This window comes from Scomber scombrus, chromosome 15 (genome assembly GCF_963691925.1).
Source record: "Scomber scombrus chromosome 15, fScoSco1.1, whole genome shotgun sequence".
Classification (NCBI taxonomy): Eukaryota; Metazoa; Chordata; class Actinopteri; order Scombriformes; family Scombridae; genus Scomber; species Scomber scombrus.
This window is the reverse complement of record NC_084984.1, coordinates 21488930-21505579: the sequence shown is the minus strand read 5'-3', so window position 1 is coordinate 21505579 and position 16650 is coordinate 21488930. Positions and strand designations below refer to the sequence as shown.

The 16650-nt window shown below is 38.0% G+C and overlaps 1 protein-coding gene across 2 annotated transcripts in view; it reads right to left on the bottom strand.

The window, feature by feature from the left end:
- Positions 1–395: 395 nt before the first annotated feature.
- The window catches only part of LOC133994854 (putative cytochrome P450 120), a 26035-nt gene continuing 9780 nt past the window's right edge, over positions 396–16650 (bottom strand). For both annotated transcript variants that reach the window (XM_062434046.1, XM_062434047.1), the window contains exons 10-11: positions 8510–8597; positions 396–3310 (exon numbers count right to left, since the gene is read on the bottom strand). In XM_062434046.1, the coding sequence (XP_062290030.1) occupies positions 3149–3310; positions 8510–8597 (250 nt within the window). In that variant the 3' untranslated portion in view covers positions 396–3148. The remainder of the gene's footprint in view (positions 3311–8509; positions 8598–16650) is intronic.

Genomic DNA, 16650 nt, shown 5'->3' with positions numbered 1-16650 from the left:
TCCTTTAATTTGTTTTGTTATATTCTTTTTTTGCTATAATTCAGCTAAATTTTAGTTGGACTGATTTTATTCTCTTCTTCAATGTGTTTTCAAAATGTTTGATTTTTAATGTTCTAACACATTTATGCTGTTATCTGCTGTAGTATTAACAGTGTTTGACTGGCAAGTAGCCTAAAAAAGAATTATTTTTGATTTTAAAAAGAATGTGCATAAAATAAATTAGACAACATTTGATGTTTTAGATCAAAAATCCTAAACTCCAAACTGAGAACAAGGCCAGACCGTAATAACATAATGGCATTTAAAATTAAAATTAAAATATTCCACCTGTAAATTTGACAAGAGAAAGCTACAGTACATGCATAAAACACAGCACACAGACTCATAAAAATGACACGGTAACATGATAATATAGAATATATGTCTTATTATCTCAAAACATGTATATCTGATTAACATTACATGAAGTTAGACACTGTCTCATACATCAAACCATTACACATAAAGATCAATGCAAATATACACAATATTTAAGGTAATACAAATAATTGAACAAAAAGACCTGACGCTTCATCTGAATACTATGTCTATGAGTGTATGTGCTTTATCATTCAGGTCACTCGGGTTATTTCAAACTTAGCCTTGTGCTCTGGAGCACCTTCTGGCATCATTTACGTGTGATTCAGATGGTGTGTGTATCACTGCGGACTGAATGCTTTCAAAAATAACCAGGTTAGTGTGTGTGTGCACGTATTTCTGTGAGACTTGCATACTAAGAGGAAGCAAGTCAGTGTCGGTTTGACGAACTGTTGCTAAGCAGTGGTGGTTGCTAGGTGGTGGTTGTGGGGGGGGACAGGTTTGGAGGAAGTGATGGAATCTGAGGGTTTACCTCTGTGTTCCTGTGTGCACGTGTGTTTCCTTTCAATTTAATAGGTTAAATATTGATAGTGCAGCGTGAAGATAATGCTACTTCTTTAACATAAAAGCTGCAGTTTTGGGTGGTTATTTGTAGGTAATTAAGCTACATTTCAATTCAATGTAGAACATGTGATGTATGAGTAAGGTTACAGTGATTTAATTCAATGAGAAAAAGAGTTTCACATGTTAACTACCATATAATAAATGACTTTAAAAAAGGACAAAAAATGCCATCTACAGTAGTAGTCTCAGATTTGACAACGGAGGACTTATCATGACTCATTCATTTTGTCTTCCACTATAGATTTGTCAAGGAAAGCAGCAGAGTATCTGGCAGAGGGACACACAGAGTGAAACTAGCACACTCCTCGGCTTTCCCCACAATGATTACTGTATCATACGCAGCAGGGGAAAGCCTTGCAGTTTGCTGGCTTCCCTCTGTGTGCTCCAGCTTTTCCTGCACATTCTAGACAGGCAAATTTGATCCAGAGCCGTCGTTTCGGAGGCGGATGCATTGCAAACAATCCAATACATTAAAGCAACAACTGATATGACAGGACACAATTTGAATGTAATTTGACACAATGCAAAAAAATTATGCTATGCAACTCAATAATGTACAGAGTTTTATTTTATTTCTTAAAGCTACCCTTACCTTTGTTACATTTTTACACATTTTTTTGTTTAGGTTAAAATGCTATTAATAAGGTAATGGCATTCTAAAATGTTAGAGAGATTCACCAGGCATAGAAACTAATCATTATTCCATTCTCATAATATTCTGTGACAACTCTGACCAATCATATCATTCGGTCCGAATGATATGATTGGCCGAGCCACCTGCCTGTTTTCCCCTTCCGCATTATGTAATTGTGCGGACCCCCACGCGGAAGAGAGGCTGTTGTGGATCCACGGCATTATAATACATCCATGATCCACGGAGATAGCCGTAAACAGCCAGTAGCGACTTACAATGACCGACAAAAGCGGGCCACGGCTTCCACCTCCAGCCGCTCCCACGGGGAAAAAGAAAAAAAAAAAAAAAAAAAAAAAAAAAAAAAAAATATATATATATATATATATATATATATATATAGTGCGCGATCGCAGAGGAGAAGGGAGTGCGGGGGTGGGACATAGGAGGGAGGAGGGGTTGTTTCTGTTCAAGTTTTTTCAAAGTGCTGTGTGAAATGAAGGAAAGGTAAGAGTAGCTTTAAGCATACAGTAAATCATAAATTAACTGAAAAGTGCCATTTTTACTTTACATATTTGTTTCTCAACTACGGCAGCTCAGTGGCACCTCTTTTATGCTGTTTCTTTTTTGATCTCTAAAAACCACTAGGGCTGTCACTTTTTCAAAAAATCTAGTTTGAACAAAATCGAAATGACCCGCAATTCATTCGACTTAATTTGAATGTGCATTCCACTTCCCCCCATGCATGTCAGTGTGCAGAATAATGTGCAAAGACAGCTGCCTTTTACAAAGTTGACAAACAGCTTTATCTTTGTTTCTGACTTTGCCGGTCAAAGTGTGGAACCCAAAATACTTCAGATGTTTTGTGTAGTGATTATCTGCGTAGGATGCTCGCTATTTGTCCTCCATTTTAATAAAACAACATTACATTAACATTAGCTTAATTTGCAAACGTCAATACAGCAAGCAGTGAGTCAAGCTAGTGAAGTTTTAGAGCGCCTTCTGCTGCACCACACGGAAAAATTACTTCAAGTTGTCTGATGCGTAGACTGGAGCCTACATTTCGAACAGATCATTACAGGTAGAATACAAATTTTTCCCCCCATGTTCAAACACATTTTTTGAATTTCAGTGACAGCCCTAAAAAACATTTATACCTTTTTACAAACAGGCCTTTTCACAAGTCTTTGTAGTGTAGTGTTCTCCAGTTTACATGCATATGCTCTGTGAGCAGCTCCAGTCAAAAGGTGGTATCAATTTAAATATTGAATTATTGGTCACATTTCTAAATAATAAATGCATATGGACTCTACTAATAATTATATATAAATAAATCTGATGCAAAGATGTTCGCAAGTGTATCTGGTGCACACTTTTTTAAATCAGGGCAATTGCATTGTGAATGTTTATGCTGGTGCACCGATGCCAAAAGGTGAACCTTCCCATCTGTAGTTTATAATGGTCGAATGGTTTTATTTAAAAAAATTAAAAATTAAAAATTAAAAAATTGGTTCATCACTAAACACACTGTGCATCTTATCTAGTGTCGATCTTGTCGGATCTAGTTGGATCCAGTCGGGTGAAGGAGATGGTGGGGGGGTTGGCGGGGCGAGAGACAGGCAGCCATTTGTACTCAAGGTCCTGCGATGGAGGCTCCAAACACCAGTCGTAGTGCTTTAACAGGTACATGCACGCCTCCTGACAGCAAAACACAAGAAAAAACTGTTTTCTGGCTTTCTGTTGTTACTTCAGTTTCAGACATAAACAGAACTTAATTTCGTGCCTGACAGATGATATTTAGAGTTAAGAGCAGCGGGGGCTTAGATGACGATTTCCTAAGCAAAAATAAATGGTTACTTGGCAGAGCTAGAGCTTCCACCAACGCTGAATAAGCCTCGGACTTGCAAAGATCCAGCCTCCATAACACTTTTTGTTTGTTTGTATGCTGTTTCATAGGTTTGGAAATAGCAGGCAAGCTGAAAGGGAACATTAGGTTGTTGGTACTTGGCTGACTGCAGTAATGACTCATCATACACAACTCCTACTTTTGGAAAGAAAAATTATAAAAGTTAATAATCCATTTTCAATTGAATCATATGGAGCTTTTCTAAAAAAGCTTTCTTTACATCAGTTCTCATTTGACCATCTGGCAAAGCTCAACCAGACCTTTTTCACTATATCAAATGTTCATTTTTCATCAAAAATTCCTCAATTACACTCATTCCATGTCCAGTCAGTTGTATATAAAGGTTGAACTATGGCACTATAATACAGGAAAAACCTAATTGTCTGCTCTGTTCTACATACCAAGTACTCTCAGAGCTTCATGGCTGGTGACATCATAGCCAGCTTTCCTCATTGGCTGATACCCAGCCACGGAACCAACCTATGGCATCCCCCAGTAACACACGGTTGCCCCACCTCCCTCCACTTTATGAATGAAGATTATTCTGATGGAAGGGGGAGGAGCAGGATGAATGAACCAGGAAAGAAGATGGGATGAAAGAAGTGAGGGAATGGGGGAAGGATGACGAGGGTGGTGGAGGGAGGAACGGGGGGAGGATGAAGCAAGGAGGCGATGAGTCACATCTCTGACCTAGATCCCTGCGGTCTACTTTTCACTCTGGTCACGCCCTCCTGGGTGCTTGTGTGTGTGTGTGTGTGTGTGTGTGTGTGTGTGGTGGTATGTGCAAGTGGTCAGCCTGCTTAGAGCCAATCAGACATACTTTAAATAAGCAGATGGTCTGGTGTTTCAGCCACAGCAGAGCAGGTTATAGTGAGAGATGAGGTTCAACGAGTGCATCATTGGTGCAAAATAAACCTAAACAAGATGATGGATACTGTGGGTATTTCTTGTATATGATCACAAGCAGAGTTGGGTCAGGTATTGTATATGCTGCTCAATGAGGCAATAGAAATAATTGAATGCTTTGCTTTCTGCAGTTAAAGCCAAAGGGAAAATGTTTCAGCTCTTTACAGTACTGCGGACAAGAAAAATCAGCTCAAAGACAGCCGGAGAAAACAGGTGAAAACCAAATTACAACCCAAACTGTTCACTGTAAAATCTGCCAGTTAACGGACTTCCTGGTTCAACACTGACTTAACATGCCTGCCATAACTGTGCTGTGGTGCAATGAGGGATTGTTAGTGAAATTACATGTGTGCTTGTTGCGCCGTTGGGTGCATTTTTATTGTTGTCTCTGCAATCCTACATCTCAGCAATTACTCTCATGACTAAAATGTTATAATAACCAATTATAAAACTTAAAGTGCAATAAAACGTACTATTCCTTTAAGTTCGACTTTCCAGACAGTTCCATTTGAAATACAGTATTGATACTTTTGCTGAGTTTTTTTATGTGTTTACAGGAATTAAAAGGCACAGGTAATTTAGTACCCTCTAATATTTATTTGAAAAACTACAGATCAAAGTGCTCACCAGCTGATCACTATTGTTAAATTGCATTTAAAGCAAGACAATGTAAGCCTTTTCCAACAATCTGTGGTCACAAGTGGAAACTAAATAAATAATGGTGAGTCATCAAACACAATCTAACAGCACTGCAAGAGCAGGAAAGTCATAAAGTGAGGAAACTGACTCAGTAGTGTCAGTTATACAGCAATATTTTTCAAACGTTTGCCAACATTAGTTACCATAAGCTACTGGTAATATCCATAGACTAAATATGCGTCTCTACTTCCTGCCACTATGCAAAAGTGAAGTCCAAATATCTCTTTTCCAGGAGCTGCCATTTTGCTTGTGTGACATCATTTGGAGCCAGAGTCTGTGCAGTAGAGTCAGGTGGTGGGATGAGCGTCCGCGCAACACGCCCACTCAGCTGTCCCAAAGGTCTGAGAGCGGCTATCATAGCTGTCAATCATGACATCACACCTGCTTGTTACATTGTCAAATAACTCATTAAAAACAAACTTATCAGAAAAGCAAGCACTTGGAGGGGGCGGGGTTTATGACCTATCCTGGAGCCAGCTGCCAGTGGGTGATTCAGATGTTTTGGTTTCACCTTTAGGGGACTGTCATGACGTCCATATTTATATACGGTCAGTGGTCATACCAGACTAAGAAATCCTGTATCAGCAAAACAGTGAATTGAGTAAGGGTGTGCTGGAAATTAAATTTTTCATTACTTAAGAGGAAGTAAGTATAATCCCTTCTTTCAAAATTTTCAAAAGATATTTCCGCTTTAACGTAAATACCACCAACCCATGTTTTTGTGATAAATTTACATGACAGTTTCCATGAGGTATTTACATTATTTTTCTTACTTGCCTCATATTTAAATGGTCTTTAAAGTAGTAGTTTGGTAAATGCTTCTGGCCTGAGAATTGAAATCCACCAGTCTCTCATTTCTACAGTTTAACCCATGAGAAGATGACTACCCATTATCCATTTGGAGAGTAAAGAGCAATGGCCTGCCCACATTATCCCATTCAAGCGACTTTCTTAAGCAATAATAAACACAAACAGCCTTTGCTTATCTAGAATACGTAATCCAATTTCAAATGAGCTGAACAATGAGGAGAGCTGAATGAGAGGAGAGCAGATCATTAAACCGCTGGGAACAATTCACCTGAGCGCCATTCAATCAGGCCCAACATTTACAATGACTCATGAATGTATGTGTGCATGTGTGTACGTGCCTGCGTGTGCGCATGTGTTTGTGTGTGTGTGTGTGTTTGTGTGTGTGTGTGTGTAAAAAATGTTTGTGTATGTATTAGCCTTGACACTGGGGAGTGAGAGGGTGACACCGACTTAAAAACAACTAATTTATTATGTTACAACCTATGAAGTGAATCTGCATCTGAATCTTTCAACTTTATTTTGTTATACTCTACTTGTTATATAATTTGTTGTTCACTGCCCCGCCACCCTTAACTGCTGTTGCTAAGCTTTCCTGTCAAGCTGTTGTGTTCTCATAAGGCACATATGCAGTTTACAATGATAAATGATCAAATTTCAAATTATTACAATCAAAATCCTGTATTTCAAGACGATTTTTTCAAGAACATATGTTTTAGATGTCATAACTGATTCAACCATGATGCCTTTTTCATCAGCCAAACACATGAACTGTACAAAGAGAAAATATATATGTTGTATTTTGAACCACGGTCTTGTATTCATGACCTCATTCATTTCAGGTCAACTGCTTTTCACTCTTCAGTGAGTGTGGCCACAAAGGCCAGATGAGAGCAGAAGGAAGGAAGCAGATTGCACCAGTCCACATGAGTTGAGTCAGACGTTAACTAACACTCTGAAAGTATGTTCCCTGGGAGATTACCGTCACTAAGGCCGGATCTACCATTTGTCCTCTTGCAAAAAACAGCAACACATGCGTACAGACATAATATAGATTTGGGATGTTGCAAGTTATCAAAAATGCAACAACGAGGGATGACTCAGTCCTACACACACACACACACACACACACATACACACACACACACACACACACACACACACACACACACACACACACACACACACACACACACACACACACACACACACCTGTTTCCAGAGGAAGCACCCCCACATGGGAAGCAAATCTCTCTCCTTGCTGTTGTCACACCTGTAACACACTTGTCTTGTTCTGGTGCTCTCCACAGGCTATGTATGTGTGTGTGTGTGTGTGTGTGTGTGTGTGTGTGTCTCTCCTGAGTATATACGGTATGTACTGGTGACTATGGTGAGTGCTGCCGTTGGGACTGGCAGGTGGTTTAAACAAGATAGTCTGTACCTGGGGGATATGGGGCTATCCGTCTGATATCACTGTTGAATGCACACACACACACACACACACACACACACACACACACACACACACGCACACACAGCCAAGCGTTTCATCATTCCCATGAGCAGTGCTCTATTTACTGAGTGGCTGGGGGATGGTTCACCTCCTTCTCTGTCACTGTTGGTTCCTCTCTTGCTCCATTAAGTGGGGTTTAAGCTTGAAAACTTTGAATTAATCAAACTGCCTTTGTTCTTTGTTTACATGTTAAATAATGCCAGTTCTCAACAGTTAAAGTATTGTTATTTCCCATTTAGGTCACTCCTCTACCGGCGTCCTCTCAAATTGAAAGTTCCCACTCTTCTCACATAACAAACGCATTCACTTGCAATTAAAAACAGAATTTATACAGTGTATATTATCTCTGATCTCATCCTTAAATCACACTATTTTAAGTTTCCAGTTTCACAGCTAACCATAGCATGTCTAACTCTGCTGACCTTTGGCAAGGATTGAGAGAGGTGTTCAGGTCTACAAACAAACAGTGAGACATCATGAAAAGAGGAATGTCATCAAATTGTTGAAGGAGTACTATTTCTTTAAAATATTGAAATATGATTGGTGCAGAGGACCAGACATAATCAAAAACAGACACAGATGCTTATAGCTCATGTGGTCCTGTTCATGTTTTCATTCTGAAATCAGGTTTAAGTATTTCAACATCAATAACTTTGCTGTATTCATCTAAATTAAAGTACAGTACTGTGCGTAGCATTTCTAAACAAGGTGAATTATATTGGTCTGATAACTGTGAACAAATAAGGATTACCCTGTTGGTTATTTCCATCTCATAGCAGTGCTACTGTTATTTTCTACCTCCTCTAAACATGACCCATAAGTTCAAACAAAAAATGCATAGTTAAGGCTGCTCAACACAAATGTGTAAACATCTCATCATTTTAACTTCTTCTTTGTGTCTGTTTCTCTGCCTAAAGAACACTGAAATACAACCAAAAGTCACAACATACTGTAGGTTGAAGTCAAAGAGGTGTCCCTTAAGTCATCTTTTCACCTCCTTCACTCATACAGTACAGACAATATTATGGACAGCTTGAGAAATGGATATAATGAAAGTGTGTGTCACCTTAAGGAAGGCGTCTGTAAGTTTCACTCCAATGCAGTTCCGGGGCCCGCTGCCAAAGGAACAGAGGAAGTGCTCCTGGCCTGCATTCCTGTACATGTAACACATGACGCACAAAGACGCTAAATGTGTGCAAAGAAAGATGCAAATGCGCAGGGAAACAGAAATCAATGTACTGAAAAAGCTTGCAAAGTTAAAATAACACAAAACCTAAAAAAACAACAACAACAACAAAAAATCACACAACAAAAACTTTTGCCACTATTTTAACCATTTTTAAATGATTTTCTACAAGTACTCAAGTCAGATTTGAATTCCATTCATATTTGGTCACTCAGCAGAATAATGATCACTTCATGCCTCTGTTTTTTACGTCTAACAAAACCGTCAAAGAAGACGTTGTTATCCACAGGATGATTATCAGATGTGAGATCATGTGATGGTCAGATGATGAGCAGACATCATGACTCTCATCCAATGGTGGCCCGTCATCACTGATCATATAGTAAACCTTGTTCATACAATGCATACATTCTTTAGACATGAATGCAGATTCAGATCAGAAACAACCACAGTGCTTAGCTTTGACTGTTTCAATAAATTAAAAATGTAACTACAATTTATATATTGTATTTATTTTATTTATATATCTATATTATACTGGCTCCCATAAGCTTCAATTATTTCCTGTTTTAGATATTGTTAATAGAAAATTTGTACTTTTTTAATGCAATTTACAGACATACTTTTATATACTTTGTCTCAAAAGTCTACAGCCACACCAGCTCCTTTATGAGATCTAAACCATAGTGGTACTTCCAACAACTAACATTGCTATCCTTTAGTGCCACTGTTGGCTAAAAAAGACTCATACCCTAAATTTCTTCCTTGAAAGTTTGTATTTTTACAGTTTGGCAAAATGACCTTGACTATAAGTCCACTCACTAGCTTTTCTAAAGTAATTCTGTTTTATCTCGACCATCAGAGGCAACTCACTGAGTTCTAGATACATGTGAATATACTTGTTAAGTACAACTAAATCTCATTCTGATCAAGAGAGAGTTCAAACTATAAGGACCCAATACTGAACTCATGAGGCATTTCTGAGGAAAGACTCCTTGCTAGTTCCTACTCATCCTGACCTCTGACCTCTGTCAAACCTCCTTATTGAGGATCAAGAGGACAATCAACAGGATTCTGGAAAGGAGTGAGCAAGTCTGAATTTGCACAACAACACAATCCGGACATGACTCAATCTGTGTTGCAATTTGACACGGTAACTGACTGACTCTCTCTACCATATCTGCTGTAACTTTCGGGTTTAACTTATTTAAATATACTTTTAAATACACTTTCCCATTCATCATTCACCATTGGTCTTAGACTTTTGGGCCCCGCTGTATACAGATGCTGGGTGCTTCCAGCCGGCAGGTTTGTCAACAACCTGCTGATGCAGACCATCTCCCCCTCTCACCACTAATGCATCCTGTCTTCCTGAAACCTGAGCTCTGATTAAAGGGAAACAGGAAGCATTAGTGGTGGGTGTAGTCTGAGTCTAATGTGTGTGTGAGTGGGTTTGTGTATGTGAGAGTCAGAGACAGAGAAAGTGAGAATATTAGTGTTCTCCGCTGCATCAGTCTAATGATTTAATGTGGGGGTTTTCAAAGTCTGAGAATGCCCCCCCACCTTAAGTTTACTTGCTTAGTATCACTCAATTCCTGGATGCCTATGGGTCATGATTATTTTATTTGATCCCATAGACACTCGACAATTGAGCCTAGATAATCCAATATTGCTGTTTGACATACTTTAGACTACACCAAATAAATAAAAAAGGCGTTTATTGTCTGAAGGCATCTATTAGTTTCTGACTGGAAAAACAGTAAAATGCCCCGAAACTAGTGTATCTCTGAACTATATCTGTAACCAAATCACACACATTTAATCTATTCTATGTGATCTCTTTTTGATACCTAATGTAATAACTAATATGTTTTCACTTCCACGCACTGAGCCTCCCCTGAAACTGTTTGGAGCCCCCCTGGGGAGTTCCGCCTCCCACTTTGAATACCTCTGGTTTAATGTAATGTACAATTAGGCCCATTCTGACATAGTAAGACGTGTAGCGTGCAATGCAGTCCTGTAATACTGAGACATAGAGAGTGGAAGTCTTACCAAGCAGTCCACCAGGAGGCTTTATCAAGTATGTTAAGTGGATGAGAAGTGAGACATTTTTCCACTGTAAAATGTAATGAAAGGTCAATATTACATGTCCAAACATTGACTTAATAATTTCTTGAATGCTTTGAGCCATACTGGTTTTAGACTCATGATTCAGTCAATGATTCATATACAGTAGATCTGATGAACAGCTCAATGGTGACTGTTTCCCCCCATTAGAGATACATTTGAGCAGTGAAGGTGGGATTAGGAATGAGGAACTAAACTGAGAACCCAAACTGATGCCTTTGACGAAAATTGGTCATAATACCTTATCCATGTGTAAACTATAAGGCCTGAATTTGTATAACAGTCATATACTTTAAGGGCATATCTTCCAATATAATTTTTAAAATATATTATTATGGGTAATATGACAGTGTACATATGTGGATATGCGCACGTGTGTGGGTTTATTATACATAGGTGTACATAGTGTACATCCTGCCTTACTGTTGTTTATTTTATTTTGTTTTTTTTCTCTTGAGCATATGTTTAGTGTCCAGTTGGCACATATGTACAACTTTTGTTTATATGTGTTCTTTAAAAGAAAACCTAATGAAAAGTATTTTTTTTTTAAAGAATGGTGGATGTAATCTCTCTACATTCATGAAAAAGCACAGATAAAGGAAAATGGTCAGACTTCAGTCTGATCATTTGGCTATCTTTGAGCATCACATGACATATGTGTTCATATCGTCTGTTAATACCTGAAATTGTATGGTATGATATCATATGTCCATAAATAAACTTTTTTCCTTAAGTTATTGGTAAAATAGAGCGTAATTAGTTCATTAACTAAAAACCCAATGAGACTGATTAAACAAGCACCTGATTATAAATAAGAGAATTATTAAGAAATAACAGACCTGTAATATAAAGTGTTGCCCATCTACCATCAACAGTCAATTGATCTTTATGGAGTTTTGTTGACTTGTGTGATTTCTGATTAAACATACAGTGGCTGGTTTCTTGAAACAGGAACGAGTTAATTTAAAATACACATGCTTGAAATTTGCTAATAATATCCTCTTCATATGAAAACAGATGCATGCATGCAGTATTTTTATATACAATAAGGGGAAACTCCCTGCTCTCAGATTTATCTAAGACTAGCAACACAACCTGCTGCAGTAGCTTAGATTTTTATCTGTGTTTGGTAGTGTTTCCGTTTCCGATTCATTTATCTACGGCCAGCAGAGCCTGTGTGGGCGTTTGGCTGATAGGATGTTAACTTGCCAGCTCTACTATTTGCTTCCAACTGGAAAAGCACACACACACACACAGGCTGATGATATATACTGGGACACAGACAGCGGACAGTATACGCAACCATCGCACAGAAACGCAAACGAACGATGATGTGGTTATGCTGTAATTATTGTAGGTGGGCCTGTTATGTAACAGGACTGCAGTCATTAAATTAACCAGGCAGGTGGCATGAGAAGGAGCAGGGAAACTATCAAGGCAGACAGGAAAATAATCCCCCAGGAAGACTGACAGATGGACAAGCGGAGACAGAAGCAGGTAGGGGGGGAGAGAAATAGACCGGAAGATAAACGGAAGGTTGGAAGAATACACAGACAGATAGAAAGCAGCAGACAGATGGCTAACTTTTCAATCATGGGGGAAATTCATTAGTCTGAGTGAGACTGTCAGAATATAAAAACATGAACTTTTGTCCCTCAACTATAAATTGGTTAATCCATGATAAGCACAATAAACGTATAACCCATTAGCAACTGAAACAACTAAAATTAACATATTCATCTCTCAATACTACTCTATAATACTCTCTCCAGCCTGTGTGACACTCAGTCTTATGCCTATTAGTTCCTATTAAATATATATATATATTTTTTAAATACATGATTTTTTTTTAAAAGGTTAAATAACTTCCTTAAACATCTGAGGACTGCACGTTTAAGCAAATGTTAATCAACCCACAGTGAATTGTGTATTTATTGGGTACTATTTTCAGCTGCGGATGTGGCGTGGTCGTGAGTATTTACGGCAGCAGAACAGTTTATGTGGGATTGACCATGTTCATTGTGATGAAGGAACAGGCCGATGCAACTGAGGATGTTTTTTTAATAGCTTTTGAAAAACAATAAAGGTTTATGGCACAGAGGGAAGAGCTATTTGCAGGTTTGGCTGCAGTGACAAATTTGTTTTTGGCCTTTGATGGGACTAAGAAAACTATATAACGTCATCATCAGTTATGGCCTGAATACATTTACGTGTATACATTCAACATGTTGTATGATCTTTTTTTATATTTTTATAACACGTTTGCTAGATTTTACACCATAATGACTAAAATAAAGTCTCCTATGACTCATTCCTTAACCCCATCCCATTCCACAGAGCAGGGAGTACACACACATACATACACACACACACACACACACACACACACACACACACACACACACACACACACACACACACACACACACACACACACTCAAAACGCACAGGGAATCCCCATTGGTAAAAATGGGTGTGAGGTGGCCAGTTACCATGGCAGCAGCTACCTATCTATTCATTCATAGATTTTTTTTTCTCTTCAGCTGAAGGGTCTGTTGCTTTTACACACACTTCAGTAAATTCTAAATGTCACCCATTACCAAGTAAAGATTATGTTCCACATAAACAGATCATCAAAAATGTATTTGTGGAAGTGACATTTTGTAAGTGTAATTTTTATTTTATTTATTTATTATTTATGTTTTAATTCTACAACACCAGGTGAGAGCTGCTGAGATGCTGCAGCAAACATGTAATTATAATAAAATAAAATAAAAAATAAAATAATACATTCTTATACCCAGACAAATTATACTTTGGCACTGTGTGACTGTGAGTAAAATTTAAGTATGTCTTAACCTTCACAAATTGCTTTTCCTATGAAATTGCTTCATCTAATGCTGTTACAGTTCCACTGAAAATTACTTTATGATGGTGGTTACATTTAACTGATAAAGGGAAACCCTAAACTAAAAGACAACATTGCTTTTCGTAGGAATCTGCCTATTTTTGTTCTGAGTCACACACATGCACACACAGACACAGAAAAAAAAGAAGCAGGATAGGATCTTCTCTCATTTTTCTGTATCCCATCCCAATTCACAGGGCACACACACACACACACAAAAAAAAGGGGAATCCCTATTGGTAAAGACAGTATCAGGTGACCAGTTTCCATGGCAACGGCTACCTACATGCATACATTCATAGATTTTTTTTCCCCCCTCTGCTCTGTCGCCTGAATGAATGAGTATGAATGAGAATAAACAGGTGAATGGAAAAAAAGAATGAATGAATAGGATAATGGTTGACTGAGAGAGTGAATTAGTGAAGGAACCAGATCAGATTTCATTTTGCCAACAGCAGGCAGCAGACAGAGAGCGAGAGACGGATACAAGTGGGGGATCTCTTTGTGTATCTCTAGTTGTTTTGAGGAGGGAGGAAAATCCCATTTATTTTCCTCAGATCTGATATTTATAGCAATCTGTCTGCACTGAAAAGTGGTTGGGTCAGATTTGGGTTCTCGGCTTTGGTTCCTATGGTAACGATGTAGGTGTATGTATGTGCAGTGCTTACCAGCATTTTCCAATACAGAATCATAAAGAAAGCTGCAGTCTAGACCCCAGACATGCTGGATTACAGATGGCTGTGTACGGAAGATTTAATATGACAAAATGAATGAATGACTGAACAATGATTTGTGATGATTTATGCTGACGTACTATCAATCTAGCAACTATAACATATTATAATATATTCTGATTAGCATGCTTGTATAATGTAAGCAATTTTACAAAAAATCTTTAGCCTATTTCGTTAATTTTGTGTATCAGAACATCGCATCATTTTCATCACAGGTGGAAAAAGACTGTTTTTAAATCATCATTCATTTTTATAGGATTGTTTGAGGTCAGTTTTATTGATAGATAGTCACGACAGGAGAAATGGGTCCGAATGCACCAGTCATTCGTACATCCATCAATAGATTTGTGTGTACTTGTTAAGTTCATAGTAACTAACTACTTTGCCAGCTAGTTTTTACAAATTATTGATTTACTAAATCCCATGGCGCCATTAAAAGACTTAAATGTTGTGAAGATTGGCTGGGAAACATCAATAGCGCTGTGAATGAAAAGAAATCAACTGTAAAAAGGAAGTCACTGTAGCATCACGAGCTATGACATAACTTCCAAAAATAATTGTTTTATGGGGCCAAACTGCATACTCAACCAAAATGTAAAAATGTAGGCGTGACTTTGTTTTATTCATAAGTGCAAACATGGAGAAATATGTGTTTCAGAGTCGTATTGTTCATGCAATTGAGAATGACAGGTAAATATCTGAATTTGCTAACCTGAACAGTGTTGTTTGTTTGTTAGCCTATCCCTATTAGCTTTCTGTTTTGTAATTTGAGATGCACTGTGTTTGTTTACATCATCATTAATCCGTTTTTTGACGTTAACTTTGCCAATTGATCGAGTTAGTGATATATTTTTTTTCCAGAGGTTGGCAAAGTCTCTGATTGGCTTACCCTGATATTCTTACCCTACACCTAACCAATCTCACTCCTCGTGCTTAAAGCTAACCAACAAAACCAATAAAGGCAATGAGTGCTGGCCAATCAGGGGCAGAGTAGGGCGGGGTCACCACTTCGCCACTGTAGGAAAAAATATTGATGTCCAGTTAGTTAGGTAACCTGGCAATGTGGAAATATTAAGTAACAACTAATCTCTACATAGGAACTAACTTACAGGGGTTTATGTTGTGATTTAGTGATGTGTAAATCTCCACTTAATAAACACTTCAATTGTAAGTCGGCTAAATTTAAACATCAGAACAACTCAACATTTTCTGAATTAGTTGTTTAAGTGCCTCTAATTTAATTCAAAGACAAACTTCAGTATATTTCTTATGCTTGTAATAAGAAATGAAGAAATGGAAAAGTGGATATTGAGAAAGGCTTTTAGTGGAAAATGTTGTAACCAAAACTCTTTGGCAAGGTCTGGTAATTCCCTTCCTCCCTCATTTCCTCACTGACTTCTACAGAAATGATCCATCTTACAGAAATCAGTTCATTACCTGGCTTGCCATCCGTCCATAAGCATCACTATGAGTTCATCCATCATCCATTTGTTTATGCTTTTTCTCTGCTTTCTCTCCTCTCAGGCTTAATTCCATTTCTTTTTTTAATGTTATGCAGTGCTTTTAAGCTAACCCTACACACTGTAATAAATATTGATGAAAAATGCGAGATTTGTTTTTTATGTACAATGGCTTTCTGTGACGTGTTTCCTCAATCTTAAATGTGCCACAGCACTCAGAGCTTCCATCCTCTTACTCCTAATGGCCCTTGTATTTGTGTGTTCGTCTGTGTGTTAATGTGTGATGCCAGCGGCAGGTCTGGTGTGTGAACAGACACTGCAGCTGTTTCTCTGTCACAAGTTCAATTTCAAGAGAGAATAAATGAGGAAAAAAACCACACTTGGATACTAAAGCTAATGTGACAGCAATGTCTATTTATTCCAAACAATTTTGTGATTCTCCTCCTTAAGTTCATGATTGCCTATTTTATAAATGTCTTCCATTCAGCTGTGGGTTTAATGTGTGTGTGAAGACAGCATGGTTGAGAGTACAAAAGCAATAATGTTTTATGAAGAAGTGAGATTTGAACCACTTGCTCAAAAATCATAATTTCTTGAAATGCATTCTGGTCTATTTTTTGCTCATGTGGGTGCAAAATTGGTCCATCTGCCTCTTCTCTGATGAATTTCTCTCTGTGAGAGTCTTGACTATTTTTGAAAAAAAGGCAGCTTTAGAAAAAAAAATCCATTGCTTCTTTATTTTGAAAGACTGGTGCAAAAAACGTATCACTGAGGTTTTCAGACAAAGTTTTT